General features: G+C 39.7%; 1 protein-coding gene across 1 annotated transcript; it reads left to right on the top strand.

Annotated features, from left to right (window-relative positions):
• Window positions 1-4,609: 4,609 nt before the first annotated feature.
• LOC135477895 (tRNA N(3)-methylcytidine methyltransferase METTL2-like) lies at window positions 4,610-16,991 on the top strand. Its single transcript, XM_064758106.1, has 10 exons — window positions 4,610-4,740; window positions 5,620-5,711; window positions 5,932-6,185; window positions 6,734-6,783; window positions 7,941-7,949; window positions 11,157-11,208; window positions 12,578-12,714; window positions 14,346-14,452; window positions 15,596-15,661; window positions 16,428-16,991. Exons 1-10 carry the CDS (start codon window positions 4,619-4,621, stop codon window positions 16,604-16,606), a joined length of 1,068 nt encoding a protein of 355 aa, XP_064614176.1. The 5' UTR covers window positions 4,610-4,618; the 3' UTR covers window positions 16,607-16,991.
• Window positions 16,992-17,342: the final 351 nt, after the last annotated feature.

Genomic DNA, 17,342 nt, shown 5'->3' with positions numbered 1-17,342 from the left:
ACAGATACTGTAAACAAAGAACTGCATGCAGTTAGAAACTAAATTACTTACAACTTAAATTTATCTATAATTTATGCAGCCATTAGCTTAGTGTTTTGAGACTGTTTTCTGCCAAAAGTGAAAACACCTTGCAAATAGTTTATACCTGAACTGTACCTCCACCTGTATCTCAGATGCCCTTCAGGCATCATCTTTTCACCATCCACAGTACCTCAGGTTCACCTTCAATACACCTCACATAGATGTAGGCTTACACCACCAAGTACATGTATACCTCAGACACACCATTAGATATACTACACCTCAATGGTACACCTCAGATGTACCTCAAGGATACCTCCAGTACACCTTATAGGTTACACATGCGCAATTCGGGCAATTGGGTCCAAGATTTCTTTCAAACTGAAGTGTGAACGAGCACTGAAAAACTGGATAAAACTCTCACAAAGACACACCATAAATTTCTGCACTGCTAGCTTGCATCCAGTTAAATTATATCAGAATTTTATTTGTTTTGGATAGAACTAAAAACCTTCTGACCAATATTATTACCCACGTGAAGCTTCCCGAGGTAAAAAGATGTTATGACTTCACTTCCAGCAACCACAGCTCAAAAAAATGGCAGTAATGATAGGCTGATTTTAGATATGTTGTAGAGAAAAGTGCAACCTGCATGTACAGGTATGGCATGTTGCCACATGAAAGTTTAGTATATATATTTTCAGGTTGAATTTAACAAATTTACTGCATAAATAGTACAGGAAAATCAAAGAAAAAAAAATTTGAAAAACCCAGTTTAGCCAGATCACCTTTATTGTGTTAAGGTCAAGTTGTGAGTGTCTTATCTTATCTATTTATCTTAGCTATTTATGCAAAATTCCCCTCTCACACTTATAAGGCTTGTACTTCCAAATTTCATTTATACAGGTGAGTGTAAGATTACATTTTTTTTAACCAGAACTGTTTCAGGATGTATAAAGAGAGACGTACTAAGTTATTTTCATCACATACATGTATGACACTTAGTATGGCAATGCACAGTTATGCATTGCAATTTTGTTATATGCAAAGTGACTTTACAACATTAAATATGCTAATGCTGTGTTTCAAAATAGGTCTAAAAGTTGATCTGCTTCTCATCTTTGATGAAATTTGATTAAATGTGCTTTCTGTGCAACAGTAATAATAAAAATCTGTTTAGTTTTTTAATTCATTTCTAAAAGAAGTGGTAAAATTTTAGCATCTAAGGACAACAAGTGTGCATTTTAAGGAAATACAGTTTAAATGTTCATTTCTGCAGATTTTCTTTTTGTCAGAAAAAGAAATTTAAACCCTGTTCTCCACAAAACATCCTATCCCAGACACCTACCTGTAGAATATCAACCCAGGTGGGCCACTACCTACAGCCCTGAAATTTGATTTTGCCATAAGTCATGTAAGATTTTGGTTATAGTACCAAATTCATTTAAAGATATTACTAACAAAAAATTAAAACTTTGTCCTCTTTATAGGTTACATATGCGCAATTCGGGAAATTGGGTCCAAGATTTGCGTCGGAACTAAAGTCGGAGGACTGCTTGGATAAAGCTGACACAGAGGAATTTAAGCTATTCATACACTATAAATTTCTGCTGTGCTACATTCTGCCTAACATCCAAATTTTATTTGTTTTGAATAGAACAGAAAACTTTTACCCCAGTGTTATTATCCACCTCCCTTGGAGGTTACCAAGGTAAGACAATGTTATGACTTCACTTTCAGCCACTACAGCTAAAAAGAAAAAAAAGGTAGCTGAGAATGTTGTAGACAAAAGTGCAAGCTACATTGTACATATGGAGGTATGACAAGGTACCATGCGAAAGTTAGGGCATATATATTTTAGATTGAAGATTTATTACATAATTATTAAGGAAAATCAATGCTACACGTACAACATCTACAATATTACTACATGTACCATGTTGACTATATTATGTATTGTCATGTATAAACTGTTACCGGTTTTGCTCAGTGACACTCCTGGTTATGCTGATTTACAAGTCTCTAACAAGTCACATTACTAAAAATAAAACTACCCAGTCATGATCTACATGTATTTTGTCAGGAAGAAAACTGACAATGATGTTCAGGACAAGTCAGACAGACTGTGTATAACTACACCAAGCTGTAATCATGTGACAGATCACTGACCACTTTGCAGAAAAAGCTATACATACTGAATTAGCCCCACTGCTGACATTAACTAAAACATCTATACGCAAATTGATCAATTTGTTTTTAAAAAAACCTAATTAAACAGTCCATTCCAATAAATTATAATATGATGGAAAAGATGTAATGAATAATTACCCGATGGTCAGGAAGTGCTTATCATATCACAGAGAACTTGAGGCAGAGTTGCAGAGTCACCCGTTACCAGACGAGCAGACACAGACACAGGTCCAGAGAAACTCAACCCGTGGCACAAGAGGCTCTGTGACGACAACATCACTGACAGTGTACATTACCTGGTTGTTGTCACAGTCCAGGACTGTCAGTGTGTGCTCATCACAGTCCAGGTACACACCCAGGTGATGATGTCGTGTGTAACGTCTGTACTGTAGATAGTCAGGTTTGATCTCACCACCACAGGGACTATAACACCTGACCTCATCATCACGGTACACCATCACAATGTATCAGGTGTTACGGCCAGGGTTTGTCACATAGCAGCTGTCGTGTGTAACTCCTACATAACAGTAGTCACAGTCAGGTAAACAGGTGATGTGTGCCTCCCAGTAGTACCTGCCCGTCTGGTAACGCCCGTCTGTCACAGCTCTCCAACACCTCCCCCAGTACAAGCCCTTACCCCCTACCACAGAGCCGCTGTCAGTAATTCTCAGCTTCCTGTCGTCTGTCTCTGTGAATCTCAGCGTCGGCTCTGCAAAAACACAACAGTAGCAGCATAAACAACAGCAAACCATAAACACACGCTGTAATACTGAGGTGTAAATACGTGTACACATACTGTGGTTTTACTTACTCAACACAATCTCTTGGAATAAAATGACAAATACTGCTGACACGAATGTAATTTATACGCAGATCTCAGTCATTTTCAGCCAGTTTGAAAAAGAGGTAAGCTCCGACAAGAACTGGATCCATCACTAAATGACGGGTACGACATAGACCAAGTACTGTGCTAAAATTCAGACTTTTAGCGCTCTAATTTGTTTGAAACTTATCACCTACGGCAAGAACAATACCTTCCTCTATCCGGCACATGGTTTTAGTCGTCAGTTATGGCACATTTGAACACACAATTCACTATGAAGCTGTAGTAGGCCTGTTGCTATTCGTTGGGTAACAAGCTACCGAAGCCATCTGTCCAGTAAGGGAGGTAACTCGCCGCACATAACTTGCCAACCCGATGTGACTTTCTTTGCCACAATTCAACTGTCTTCATCACTTCCGTACACTCCAGCCATCCAGTGTGCTGATATATTTTGTCAGCAATATGAAGCTGGTGTAATAACCGACTGGCTTCAGACATCGTGTTATGGTGCAAATTATTTTCAGTAATAATGCACTTTCTCCCCGTGAAACTGACTGTGGATATTACTTCTATCCGCTGATCCTCACGGTAGTTTGATTTGGATACTGATAGTATTAGAATTATTGTATACCAGATGATATACCGCGAAGACATAAACTTAATAACCGCTTCGGTGGCCTAATGGTTAGAGTGTCCGCCTCGCAGTCGGGACACCCTGGGCCAAATCGGGGTCAGGTGATAAAAGACTTTAAAAATGGTACTGGTTGCTGCCTTGTGTGGTGCTTAGCACTGAGGTGTTAAATCAAGGAAACATGACTGGTTGGCCCAGTGTCAGCATAATGTCACTGGGTAAGGTGTCATGTGTGGTGTTTTCGGCATGATACTTCAGTGGCGGCAGCACTTCAGCGGTATGGACTCGCCCTGCCACAAAAAGACACAACTAATGACTCCTCGTCGTCATAGGACAGAAAAATTGTTAACTACTACGTTAAACTCCATACATACATACACACACACGCACACACACGCACACACACACACACACACACACACACGCACACACACACACACACACACACGCACAAACACACACACACACACACACACACACACACACATAAAATACGTTTCATGTATCCTTTAAATATAGGCCTATAGTAGGCTGAACAGACTTTTCTGAGGTCTAGCATACTAAAATTCTCTTTATTGCCAGGTATACTTCTAAGAAAATAAACAGTTGTTCCTCAGTTACGTGTATCTTTTCGCCTCTTTTTGTCTGCTAGCATCCGTCGCAGGGAGATAAAGCCTCCGCACGGACGAACAGTGGGCTATGCAGTAGGCCTATTTGGAATCACATGAAATGCGTTCTGTCATTCCAGAACAATCAGAGGACAGAAACTTTGCCTCGTTCTTGGATGCCCGATACTTGCGCATCGAATACATTCCATTATGTAGACAGATTACAATCCAACACGATAGGTCTACAACGTGTGAAAACAAAATATCATGAAGGTTGAAAACACATTTACTGCCCCTGATAGAGAGCTCTTCTATCACCTGGGTCAGAAAGTAGAACTGTCAATAATGGCCAGCTCAGAAGAGAAAAACACGTGTTCCGTTAAATCGACCAATTCTGACGACAAACGCCCACAATTTGGAAACAGATTTCTGACCAATCCACAAAATGTCTTCGAACACAACGCATGGTAAAGGGTTAACAGCTATTTAACTCGATTAATAACAAGACAATGGTCTATATTGCGTGTCGAAAACTAGCCCCTCTTTGGAATTGCAGATACTCTGTTTTTCGTGACGATATGCAAAAGTCTTTATCCATATCGGTATATGAACAAATCTGTTTTCTGAATCAAAAATGACTGCCTTCTTTAATCTATATTGGCAGATGACTGGAATAAAGCTAACACATAGCCTTTTAGGGTTTTTGACCAAGTTTCGGCCCATTTTGACCCATGATGCAAGACGACTCTGCCATGAGCATACTCGACACAGAAAGCGGCCACAGGGTGGGTCTCGACAATTGACAGATCCAAATGATGTGTTTAGCTTTAATAACTGGTAAGCAGCACATTTATGCCTGGGTGGTTTGATAAAGTGCAAAGCTTTAAGTTCATCAGTAATCCCTTTCTCTTCAAGGGATATAGTAAAGTTTAACACACACACGCACACGCGCACATTTTAGTTTGAGAAAGGTGGTCAAAGCCCAAAATAAGTTTTACAGTAGGGGCCCTTTTTTTGGAAAGTTGATCAGGTTACCCCAGTGAATATGTTTTTAATGATGGCCTTGCTAATCACTGCATTACATTCTTTAGTCACGATTCATATTTGGATTATCATTGTATCTCCCAAATCACTGAGGCATGTCGATGTGTATTTACCTCATCAGGGATTATGATGTGTGTGTTTATCCCCCAGGGATAATGCTGTTTGCGTTTACATTCCCAAGGGGTAATGCCGTGTGTGTTTATATTCCCAAGGGATAGTGCTGTGTGTGTTAACCTTATCAGGGATAATGCTGTGTGTGTTTACCTCACCAGGGATAATGTTGTTTATGTTTACATCCCTAGGGATGATGTCGTGTGGGGTGAGGATCAAGAAACAGAGGCCAGGCAGGTGACAGAGGAGCAAATTAAACACCGATTGGATGCAAACACAAAAGGTACCTACTCTGACCATCGTCTAGTTTAGCCACGCTGTTTTTAAAAAAACTCATTTTCTTGTAAAATTTTGCCTGAGTGCTGATGTGAAATCCTAGATGCAGCTATTATGTGTTTTGGCTTGTTAATATGAGAAATACATGGAAATCAGTTGGTCATTTCTTTTGGCTGACATTCTTTTAGTTTAATTGATGTCATATACTGAGTTTTTTTCTTTTTCAGAAAAATATGAAACGGAAGCAGGAGAGTACTGGAACAGTTTTTATGGACAACATCAAAATAGATTTTTCAAAGACAGACATTGGCTCTTTACAGAATTTCCAGAGTTAGCTACTGCAAATTGTCATGGAAACAAGAAAGATAACTCTACAGATTCCAGTAATCAAATGGAAGAAGCTAAAGTTGACATAAGTGAAAATGAATTGAGTACAAGTGAATCATATCCTGGGGAAAATGCAAAATTTCGAATTCTTGAAGTAAGTGGTAATTTGGGCTGAGGATATTCAAATCAAACTTGATTTCATTGTTTATCTTTTATCAAAACTTTCAGTTTGAAACCCATTCATGTCATCACGACAAAAAGGTCATTTTTGTTGACTGAGGAAGACTTTTCCTGTTCTTTTTATAATTTATTCAGTGTTTGTAATAACAAAATGTTCGTCGTTGTGTATGGAACATGTGTATGCAAGGTTGTGTGTTACTCCGTGTACATGTAGAGTGTCGTTGTTGTTGTTTGTGATGTATGGGATATTGCAAAATGTAATTGTTGATTTGTGATTTGTTCAGATATAATTGTCCAGCGCATGCTGACTTCCTCTCCGTATGTGGGATGGTGTGCCTGCAGCCTGTGACTGGACATTCACCTGGATTCTGCATGGTTTTCTTTCACCATAAAGCTGGCCATCTTGACATGAGTGAAATATTCTTGAGTCTGGTGTAAAACACCGAACAAATAGATGAATAAATGGATTTCTAATTTCTACCTGAATCATATTACATCACAGGTTTTGTTTGTATATTTAAGGTTGGTTGTGGTGTTGGCAACACAGTTTTCCCAGTGCTACAAACAAACAAGTAAGTAAATATACTCATTTGATTTAGCATCCGTAGACATAATGTGAAATCTCAAGTCAAAATATTTACAACATAAACATTTATGAAATGTGTTTTTGTGTTCTTTTTTTCTGCTTCTTGTTTCCAAATGAACTGGAAAAAAGAAATCTGGCTTTTTGCATTAATGAAATGGGAAGATCAAGATCTTGATATTGTCCTCTGTATAGAATGAATTGAACAGTTATTTGCTTAAGGTTTCTCTTAAGTATATTGGAGAGATGACTGGCTCAAACATTTCTCTATAAATGAAATAGAAGATGATTAGCTCTGTAAAGATTTGTCTGTAGAAGAAATGGAAGATAATTGGCCATGAGAGTTCTCTGTAAATGAAGTGGAAGCTATTTTGCCATAAGATTTCTCTGTAAATGAACTGGAAGATCATTGGCCATAAGATTTCTCTGTAAATGAAGTGGAAGATGTTTTGCCAAAAGATTTCTCTATAAAGGAAGTGGAAGGTGATTGGCTCTAAAATTTCTCTGTAAATGAAGTGGAAGATATTTTGCCATAAGATTTCTCTGTAAATGAACTGGAAGATCATTGGCCATAAGATTTCTCTGTAGATGAAATGGAAGGTGATTGGCTCTAAAATTTCTCTGTAAATGAAGTGGAAGATGTTTTGCCATAAGATTTCTCTTTAAAGTAAGTGGAAGATCATTGGCTCTAAGATTTCTCTGTAGATGAAGCATGTCGTGATTTTCAGTGGTCCCAGAGCTCACCTATAATCAGACTGTGAACATTGTCATGTTTTTCAGTGATCCCAGAGCTCACCTATAATCAGACTGTGAACATTGTAATGTTTTTCAGTGACCTCAGAGTTCACCCTATAATCAGACTGTGAACATTGTCATGTTTTTCAGTGATCCCAGAGCTCACCTATAACCAGACTGTGAACATTGTCATGTTTTTCAGTGGTCTCAGAGCTCACCTATAATCAGACTGTGAACATTGTCATGTTTTTCAGTGACATCAGAGTTCACCCTATAATCAGACTGTGAACATTGTCATGTTTTTCAGTGGTCCCAGAGCTCACCTATAATCAGACTGTGAACATTGTCATGTTTTTCAGTTATGCCAGAGTTCACCTATGATCAGACTGTGAACATTGTCATGTTTTTCAGTGGTCCAGAGTTCACCTATAATCAGACTGTGAACATGTCATGTTTTCAGTTATGTCAGAGCTCACCTATAATCAGACTGTGAACATGTCATGTTTTCAGTTATGCCAGAGCTCACCTATAATCAGACTGTGAACATTGTCATGTTTTTCAGTGGTCCTAGAGCTCACCTATAATCAGACTGTGAACATTGTCATGTCTTTCAGTAACCTCAGAGTTCACCCTATAATCAGACTGTGAACATTGTCATGTTTTTCAGTGATCCCAGAGTTCACCTATGATCAGACTGTGAACATTGTCATGTTTTTCAGTGATCCCAGAGTTCACCTATGATCAGACTGTGAACATTGTCATGTTTTTCAGTGGTCCCAGAGCTCACCTATAATCAGACTGTGAACATTGTCATGTTTTTCAGTGATCCCAGAGCTCACCTATAATCAGACTGTGAACATTGTCATGTCTTTCAGTAACCTCAGAGTTCACCCTATAATCAGACTGTGAACATTGTCATGTTTTTCAGTGGTCCCAGAGCTTACCTATAATCAGACTGTGAACATTGTCATGTTTTTCAGTGATCCCAGAGCTCACCTATAATCAGACTGTGAACATTGTCATGTCTTTCAGTAACCTCAGAGTTCACCCTATAATCAGACTGTGAACATTGTCATGTTTTTCAGTGGTCCCAGAGCTCACCTATAATCAGACTGTGAACATTGTCATGTTTTTCAGTGATCCCAGAGCTCACCTATAATCAGACTGTGAACATTGTCATGTTTTTCAGTGATCTCAGAGCTCACCTATAATCAGACTGTGAACATTGTCATGTTTTTCAGTGGTCTCAGAGTTCACCTATAATCAGACTGTGAACATTGTCATGTTTTTCAGTGATCCCAGAGTTCACCTATGATCAGACTGTGAACATTGTCATGTTTTTCAGTGATCCCAGAGTTCACCTATGATCAGACTGTGAACATTGTCATGTTTTTCAGTGGTCCCAGAGCTCACCTATAATCAGACTGTGAACATTGTCATGTTTTTCAGTGATCCCAGAGCTCACCTATAATCAGACTGTGAACATTGTCATGTTTTTCAGTGGTCCCAGAGCTCACCTATAATCAGACTGTGAACATTGTCATGTTTTTCAGTGATCCCAGGGCTCACCTATAATCAGACTGTGAACATTGTCATGTTTTTCAGTGGTCCCAGAGTTCACCCTATAATCAGACTGTGAACATTGTCATGTTTTTCAGTGATCCCAGAGCTCACCTATAATCAGACTGTGAACATTGTCATGTTTTTCAGTGGTCCCAGAGCTGACCTATAATCAGACTGCGAACATTGTCATGTTTTTCAGTGATCCCAGAGTTCACCTATGATCAGACTGTGAACATTGTCATGTTTTTCAGTGGTCCCAGAGCTGACCTATAATCAGACTGTGAACATTGTCATGTTTTTCAGTGATCCCAGAGCTCACCTATAATCAGATTGAACATTGTCATGTTTTTCAGTGATCCCAGAGCTCACCTATAATCAGACTGTGAACATTGTCATGTTTTTCAGTGATCCCAGAGCTCACCTATAATCAGACTATGAACATTGTCATGTTTTTCAGTGATCCCAGAGCTCACCTATAATCAGACTGTGAACATTATCATGTTTTTCAGTGGTCCCAGAGCTCACCTATAATCAGACTGTGAACATTGTCATGTTTTCAGTGATCCTAGAGTTCACCCTATAATCAGACTGTGAACATTGTCATGTTTTTCAGTGGTCCCAGAGCTCACCTATAATCAGACTGTGAACATTGTCATGTTTTTCAGTGGTCCCAGAGCTCACCTATAGTCAAACTGTGAACACTGTCATGTTTTTCAGTGGTCCCAGAGCTCACCTATAATCAGACTGTGAACATTGTCATGTTTTTCAGTGGTCCCAGAGCTCACCTATAATCAGACTGTGAACATTGTCATGTTTTTCAGTGATCCCAGAGCTCTCTTATAATCAGACTGTGAACATTGTCATGTTTTTCAGTGATCCCAGAGCTCACCTATAATCAGACTGTGAACATTGTCATGTTTTTCAGTGGTCCCAGGGCTCACCTATAATCAGACTGTGAACATTGTCATTTTTTTCAGTGATCCCAGAGCTCACCTATAATCAGACTGTGAACATTGTCATGTTTTTCAGTGGTCCCAGAGCTCACCTATAATCAGACTGTGAACATTGTCATGTTTTCAGTGATCCCAAGGCTCACCTATAATCAGACTGTGAACATTGTCATGTTTTTCAGTGATCTCAGAGCTCACTTATAATCAGGCTGTGAACATTGTCATGTTTTTCAGTGATCCCAGAGTTCACCCTATAATCAGACTGTGAACATTGTCATGTTTTTCAGTGATCCCAGAGTTCACCTATGATCAGACTGAACATTGTCATGTTTTTCAGTGGTCCCAGAGCTCACCTATAATCAGACTGTGAACACTGTCATGTTTTTCAGTGATCCCAGAGCTCACCTATGATCAGATTGAACATTGTCATGTCTTTCAGTGGTCCCAGAGCTCACCTATAATCAGATTGAACATTGTCATGTTTTTCAGTGATCCCAAAGTTCACCCTATAATCAGACTGTGAACACTGTCATGTTTTTCAGTGGTCCCAGAGCTCACCTATAATCAGATTGAACATTGTCATGTTTTTCAGTGGTCCCAGAGTTCACCTATGATCAGACTGTGAACATTGTCGTGTTTTTCAGTGATCCCAGAGTTCACCTATGATCAGACTGAACGTTGTCATGTTTTTCAGTGGTCCCAGAGCTCACCTATAATCAGACTGTGAACACTGTCATGTTTTTCAGTGATCCCAGAGTTCACCTATAATCAGATTGAACATTGTCATGTTTTTCAGTGGTCCCAGAGCTCACCTATAATCAGACTGTGAACATTGTCATGTTTTTCAGTGATCCCAGAGCTCACCTATAATCAGACTTTGAACATTGTCATGTTTTTCAGTGGTCCCAGAGCTCACCTATAATCAGATTGAACATTGTCATGTTTTTCAGTGATCCCAGAGCTCACCTATAATCAGACTGTGAACATTGTCATGTTTTTCAGTGGTCCCAGAGCTCACCTATAATCAGACTGTGAACATTGTCATGTTTTTCAATGATCCCAGAGCTCCCCTTTTTTCAGACTGTGCACATTGTCATGTTTTTCAGTGATCCAGTCTAATGGTGTACTGCTGTGATTTCTCATCAACTGCCATTCAGATAGTCAGGGTAAGAATTGGTACATGTGATATTGTACTGGCAGAATGACACACTTTGTTGTACAGTTCTACCTCTGCATATTGACCCCATTAATTTTCCATAAGTGACAATGTTAAGGTTTAGAGCTGTAGCTCAGCCCCAAACATTCCGTGGCCAGTAAGCTTTGGTGCATACCTGACCCAGCCTGTGAGAAAGAAATCACAAAAGCCTTGACATAGGTTGACCATCAAAATCTGGACCTTTCTATGCCGGCAGCTGGGAGAGGTGCCTAGCAACGCCAAGAGGACGTCACTCGCAGCCTCATCATCACCTGTCCTATCGCCCAGAATTTCAAATTTTCATCAATAAAACTCACACCTGCCAAAAGCTTAGACAATTTCCATTAATTTGATACCAAGCATGCACCTGTACACCAAAAACGGCATGCAGGCAGCAAAAAAAGATTTTACACCCTAAAATACACAGAATTAGATTCTGTTAGAATTAGAGCAACCTGCAGATGGTTGTGGTTTTCCCTCAGGCTTTGCCCGGTTTCCTCCCACCATAATGCTGGCTGCCACCGTGTAAGTGAAATATTCTTAAGTATAACATAAAACACCAGTCAAATAAAATAAATAAATACAGACTTGCCCCTGTAAGTTGTCTCCCTTGTCACAAACCAATAAATGATAAACATTTTAGTATTAAAGAAAAACTGGATCAATGCTGTGATGACGTTAATCCATCTTGTTCCATGTATTAAATACAGAACTACGTATTTCCTTGTATTGACAACTGCAACAGTAAGAGCGGGAGACCAAGAGTGAGCACGTGTGTGAAATTGTGTATCTCTCAGGGTACAGTACTCGCTCAGGAAACTTTATGGTGTCTTCTCTCCGTACTTTCCTATGTGCTATGACATGAGAACCTGTAATCGGCTGTCACAAGTGCATATCCAATCAAATATTTCCTATTAATGTAGAAGAGCATGAGTAATTACCTGAAAATATCAGTCTCTTTCGTGCACAAGTTGGGATTTAAAATCGCGAACAAAGTTCCAAAGATTTCTAAAATTTTCATGTCATGCGTATTTATTTACTTATTTCTTTACTTGATTGACATTCAATGCTAAGGAATTTAACACTTCTCTGAAAGTGATTCAGTTCATGAGTGAAGGAAGCAAAGAGTAAACCACTAACCTTTGACCTGTACGAGGTAACTTACCTAGTAAGTCTCCTGTCTTAAAGTCTGATTTGAGCCTGCAACTTCATTGGTCAGAAGTTGATTTTGATTGACTTTGGAAAAATCTAATGCATTAGCCCATTTAACCAGTGAAGGCATTCCATGTTTCATTAAGCAGCAATCAGGTGGTGGATTATCTTTCTGTGTCGTTTTACAGGAGCACGTTGATTACGATGTCTGCAGGTGTCATGCCTTCGTCTATGACATCACGTCAGACTGGCCACTACCATTCCCTCACAATTCGCTTGATGTCATCACTCTCATCTTTGTCTTATCAGCAATTAGCCCAGATAAGTAAGTATGTGAGTAGATATCTGTGCATCTTGTTAGTGGTTCTTTTTGTGTGCTCAGTTTGGCTTGCACATATTATTTTACTAAGTTGGTGTGCTGTCACCATTGACCAGAAACAAAATTATCATTGATCCTTCTGTCGATTTCAGTGTTATTTTCTGTGCAAGTGTAATAATCTAGTCCAGTACATTTTTACATTAACCAAACTTTTTCTTAACACAAATGATATATATATATACTCTGTACATGAATGTACATAGGAAGGTCTGTCAGCAACCTGCGGATGGTGGTGGGTTTCCCCTGGCTCTGCCAGGTTGCCCAGTTTCCTCCCACCATTATGCTGGCTACCTCCATATAAGTGAAATATTTTTGAATGTGGTGTAAACCACCAATCAAATAAATAAGGAAATAAATATATGTAAGTGTAATTTTACACTTTTTTCTTATATCTTATGATGTATTTCCATTGTATATATACATATACTTCTGTTTTATATATATATGGTTACATATAGTTATATATATGGAAAAGAAATGATGGATGGGAGGTACACCCAGTCCCTTGTTTTCTAGTCCTGTCACTCTTTGTATGTCCTGTCAGTCTTTGTATGTCCTGTCACTCTTTGTATGTCCTGTCACTCTTTGTCCTGTCACTCTTGGCCTGTCCTGTCACTCTTTGTATGTCCTGTCACTCTTTGTATGTCCTGTCACTCTTTGTTTGTCCTGTCACTCTTTGTCCTGTCACTTTTTTTTGTCCTGTCACTCTTTGTATGTCCTCTCCCTCTTTGTATGTCCTGTCAGTGTTTGTATGTCCTGTCACTCTTTGTCCTGACACTCTTTGTCCTGTCACTCTTTGTATGTCCTGTCAGTCTTTGTCCTGACACTCTTTGTTTGTCCAGTCAGTCTGTGTTTGTCCTGTCACTCTTTGTTTTGTCACTGTTTGTAAGTCCTGTCACTCTTTGTTTGTCCTGTCACTCTTTGTGTGTCCTGTCACTCTTGGTCTGTCCTGTCACTGTTTGTATGTCCTGTCACTCTTTATATGTCCTGTCACTGTTTGTATGTCCTGTCACTCTTTGTTTCATCCTGTCACTCGTTGTCCGTCCTGTCACTCTTTGTCCTGTCACTGTTTGTATGTCCTGTCACTCTTTGTTTGTCCTGTCACTCTTTGTATGTCCTGTCACTCTTGCTCTGTCCTGTAACTCTTTGTATTTCCTGTCCCTCTTTGTTTGTCCTGTCCTTCTCTGTTTGTCCTGTCACTCGTTGTTTGTCCTGTCACTCTTTTTTTGTCCTGTCACTCTTTTCCCCGTCACTCTTTGTTTGTCCTGTCGTCATAATTAACCTTCGGTTAATGTTAATTTGCTGTAACTGACCAACCACTTTCTCTCCAGTTATTTGTGGGAAGATGTGCTTGCAGCCTGCAGATGGTCATGGGTTTGCCTAGTTTCCTCCAACCATAATGCTGGCTGTCATCGTAGAAGTGAAAAACTCTTGAAAACGGCACAAAACACTGATCAAATAAGTGCAAATACATAAATAAAAACATCATGAAATGACAGGATTGATTTATCATTGAAATAATACTGGTTAATGTGTCATTAATGTGTCATTAAATTCCAATGTCTTGTGTCACCCAGGATGCAGCAGGCTGTCACACGATTGGCTGAACATCTCAAACCAGGAGGTGTCATTCTGTTTAGAGACTATGGCAGATATGACATGGCGCAGCTCCGCTTTAAAAAAGGTACGACAGCTAAAAATCCTTCATGAGAAACATGTCTTCAGATCATTCCAGATTCTATTTTTCGGCACAACCAAACACAAAGCAATATGCCTGGGCGAAACCTGCTATAAGGTAGATCAGAGATTTTACCCAAGTTGTTATAGTCAGCTACTTCTGTCCATGGGTTCTTGAGAACCAAATCATTTTTTTTTTTATGAGTTTTAGGAATTTTTCCTCCAGGAAGAATCATTTTTGCAGATCTCCAGACCTACATGTCCTGAGCCAGTTTCAATGAAATTTCCTACGTGGCTTCACTGCTGAGTAACATAGCCATACAATTTAAGACCGGTACACACATTGGCCTTCTGCGTGGTATATTTTTTGTATTATTAGTCACCAGGAAACACAAAGTGAGGGTTCAGTCCCAGCCTCGGGACTGAAATCTTTGAGAATCAAAATTTTTCCCTCCCATAAACCTAACCACAATGTTTTAAGCATAAAATTATTGAATAATGTATTAAACTCCATTTTACTAAATTAAGAACTTTCTCAAGGGAATCACATTTGCTGAGAAATAACTACATTTTGATCTGGTGTAGGATACATGAAAAGGAACTTTAAAATCAAGATTTAAATTTTAAGGAAAATAAAGAAAGTTCTTCCAAATTTTTTTTTTCATATTTGATGTGTATTTATTTTCTATACCTGTATTTTACACATTTTTTTATAATCGTCGGAAATTTTGGAAATGATGACATGGATGAAGCAGATTAGTGCTCCCTGACATGGATGAAGCAGATTAGTGCTCCCTGACATGGATGAAGCAGATTGGTGCTCCCTGACATGGAGCAGATTAGTGCTCCCTGACATGGATGAAGCAGATTGGTGCTCCCTGACATGGATGAAGCAGATTAGTGCTCCCTGACGTGGATGTAGCAGATTAGCGCTCCCTGACATGGATGTAGCAGATTAGTGCTCCCATCCCCATTTTCCCAGCAAGGCAGACCATGTGACTACTAGTCATGTGGTATAATCCCACACCTGACTGCTTTGTGTTGTGTTAGGGTTAACCCTAACCCTAACCCTTTGTGTTGTGTGTGGCCATAGTTCTATATCAGCTCTTACATAAGTGCTTGTTCGCTCATCTGGAACTTGTACCTGTAGGTAGATGTCTGTCGGAGAACTTCTATGTACGAGGGGATGGAACAAGGGTTTATTTCTTCACGCAAGGTAAGGCATCATGACATGGAAAGTTGCTTAATGTTTAGCCTTTATGACATTAAATGTTGTATAATGAGTAGCCTTTTCTGTCCAAACTGACTATTGGGTAAAACTACAATGATTATGTACATGTTCTCAGAGGGTTGTGTATTCTTTGGACAGGATTCTTCCCATTTACAGCTGAATTGCTGGTGGCTTTTCAAAAATCTGCCTGGGGAATAGGATATTTCAAAGGTGTGCTACCCCCAAATGCTTTCATGTAATGTGCAGGTTCATTTGTGACCTTGGGCAGTGACTCCCCGTAATTTTCTGGGCCTTTATGACAATATATAGTTGAAGTAGCATGTGGGTGCGTTTGTGTCGTTGTAGACCCCTTCTCTTCCACCAGTATGATGTGGAAAATGTACATAACACATTTGGGAAGGTTTGTCAGTAATATACCAAAGGTGGGTGGTTTATCCCAGGCATTCTGGTTTCCTCCACCATATATCTGACAGCCATTGTATAGATGAAAACTATTAAAATAACATGTAAATTCAAATTTCAATATTGAGTTTCAAGTTTAAATATTAAGTTTGGCTATTTGGCAGGAAATCCATATTCGTTAATCAAATCAGCTTTTTTGTATTTTCTAGGAATAGTTGAAATTATGACCTTTTATTAAATATTAATGCAGACGGTGGAGCATTTTTGCGATACTTTGCGGGTTGTATTTGCAAAAGCAAAGATAAAAACTTGATGGTGAGGTGTCATGGGAGCTTTTTTAAAATTTTAGATGAACTCCGCAGTTTGTTTACAAAAGCTGGTCTTCTTGAGGAACAGAACAGTGTTGACAGACGTCTGCAGGTGAACAGGGGGCGGCAACTAAAGATGTACCGGGTGTGGATCCAATGTAAATACAGGAAACCATTAGGGCAGGCAACTGAAGATGTACCGGAAGTGGATTCAGTGTAAATACAAGAAGCTATGAAGGCAGGCAACTGAAGGTGTACCAGGTGTGGATTCAGTGTAAATACAGGAAGCCATGAAGGCAGGCAACTGAAGGTGTACCAGGTGTGGATTCAGTGTAAATGCAGGAACCTGTCAGAGCAGGCAACTGAAAGTGTACCGAAGGTGGATTCAGTGTAAATACAGGAAGCCATGAGGGCAGGCAACTGAAGGTGCACCAGGTGTGGATTCAGTGTAAATACAGGAAGCCATGAAGGCAGGCAACTGAAGGTGTACCAGGTGTGGATTCAGTGTAAATGCAGGAAGCTATGAGCGCAGGCAACTGAAGGTGTACCAGGTGTGGATTCAGTGTAAATGCAGGAAGCCATGAGCGCAGGCAACTGAAGGTGTACCGGAGGTGGATTCAGTGTAAATGCAGGAAGCCATGAGGGCAGGCAACTGAAGGTGTACTGGAGGTGGATTCGGTGTAAATACAGGAAGCCATAAGGGCAGGCAACTGAAGGTGCACCAGGTGTGGATTCAGTGTAAATACAGGAAGCCATGAGGGCAGGCAACTGAAGATGTACCGGAAGTGGATTCAGTGTAAATACAGGAAGCCATGAGGGCAGGCAACTAAATGTGTACCAAGTGTGGATTCAGTGTAAATACAGGAAGCCATGAGGGCAGGCAACTAAATGTGTACCAAGTGTGGATTCAGTGTAAATACAGGAAGCCATGAGGGCAGGCAACTAAATGTGTACCA

The sequence above is a fragment of the Liolophura sinensis genome, chromosome 11 (genome assembly GCF_032854445.1).
Source record: "Liolophura sinensis isolate JHLJ2023 chromosome 11, CUHK_Ljap_v2, whole genome shotgun sequence".
Lineage (NCBI taxonomy): Eukaryota > Metazoa > Mollusca > Polyplacophora > Chitonida > Chitonidae > Liolophura > Liolophura sinensis.
Note: the sequence above shows the minus strand (reverse complement) of the source record. Positions and strands in the feature narration are given on the sequence as shown.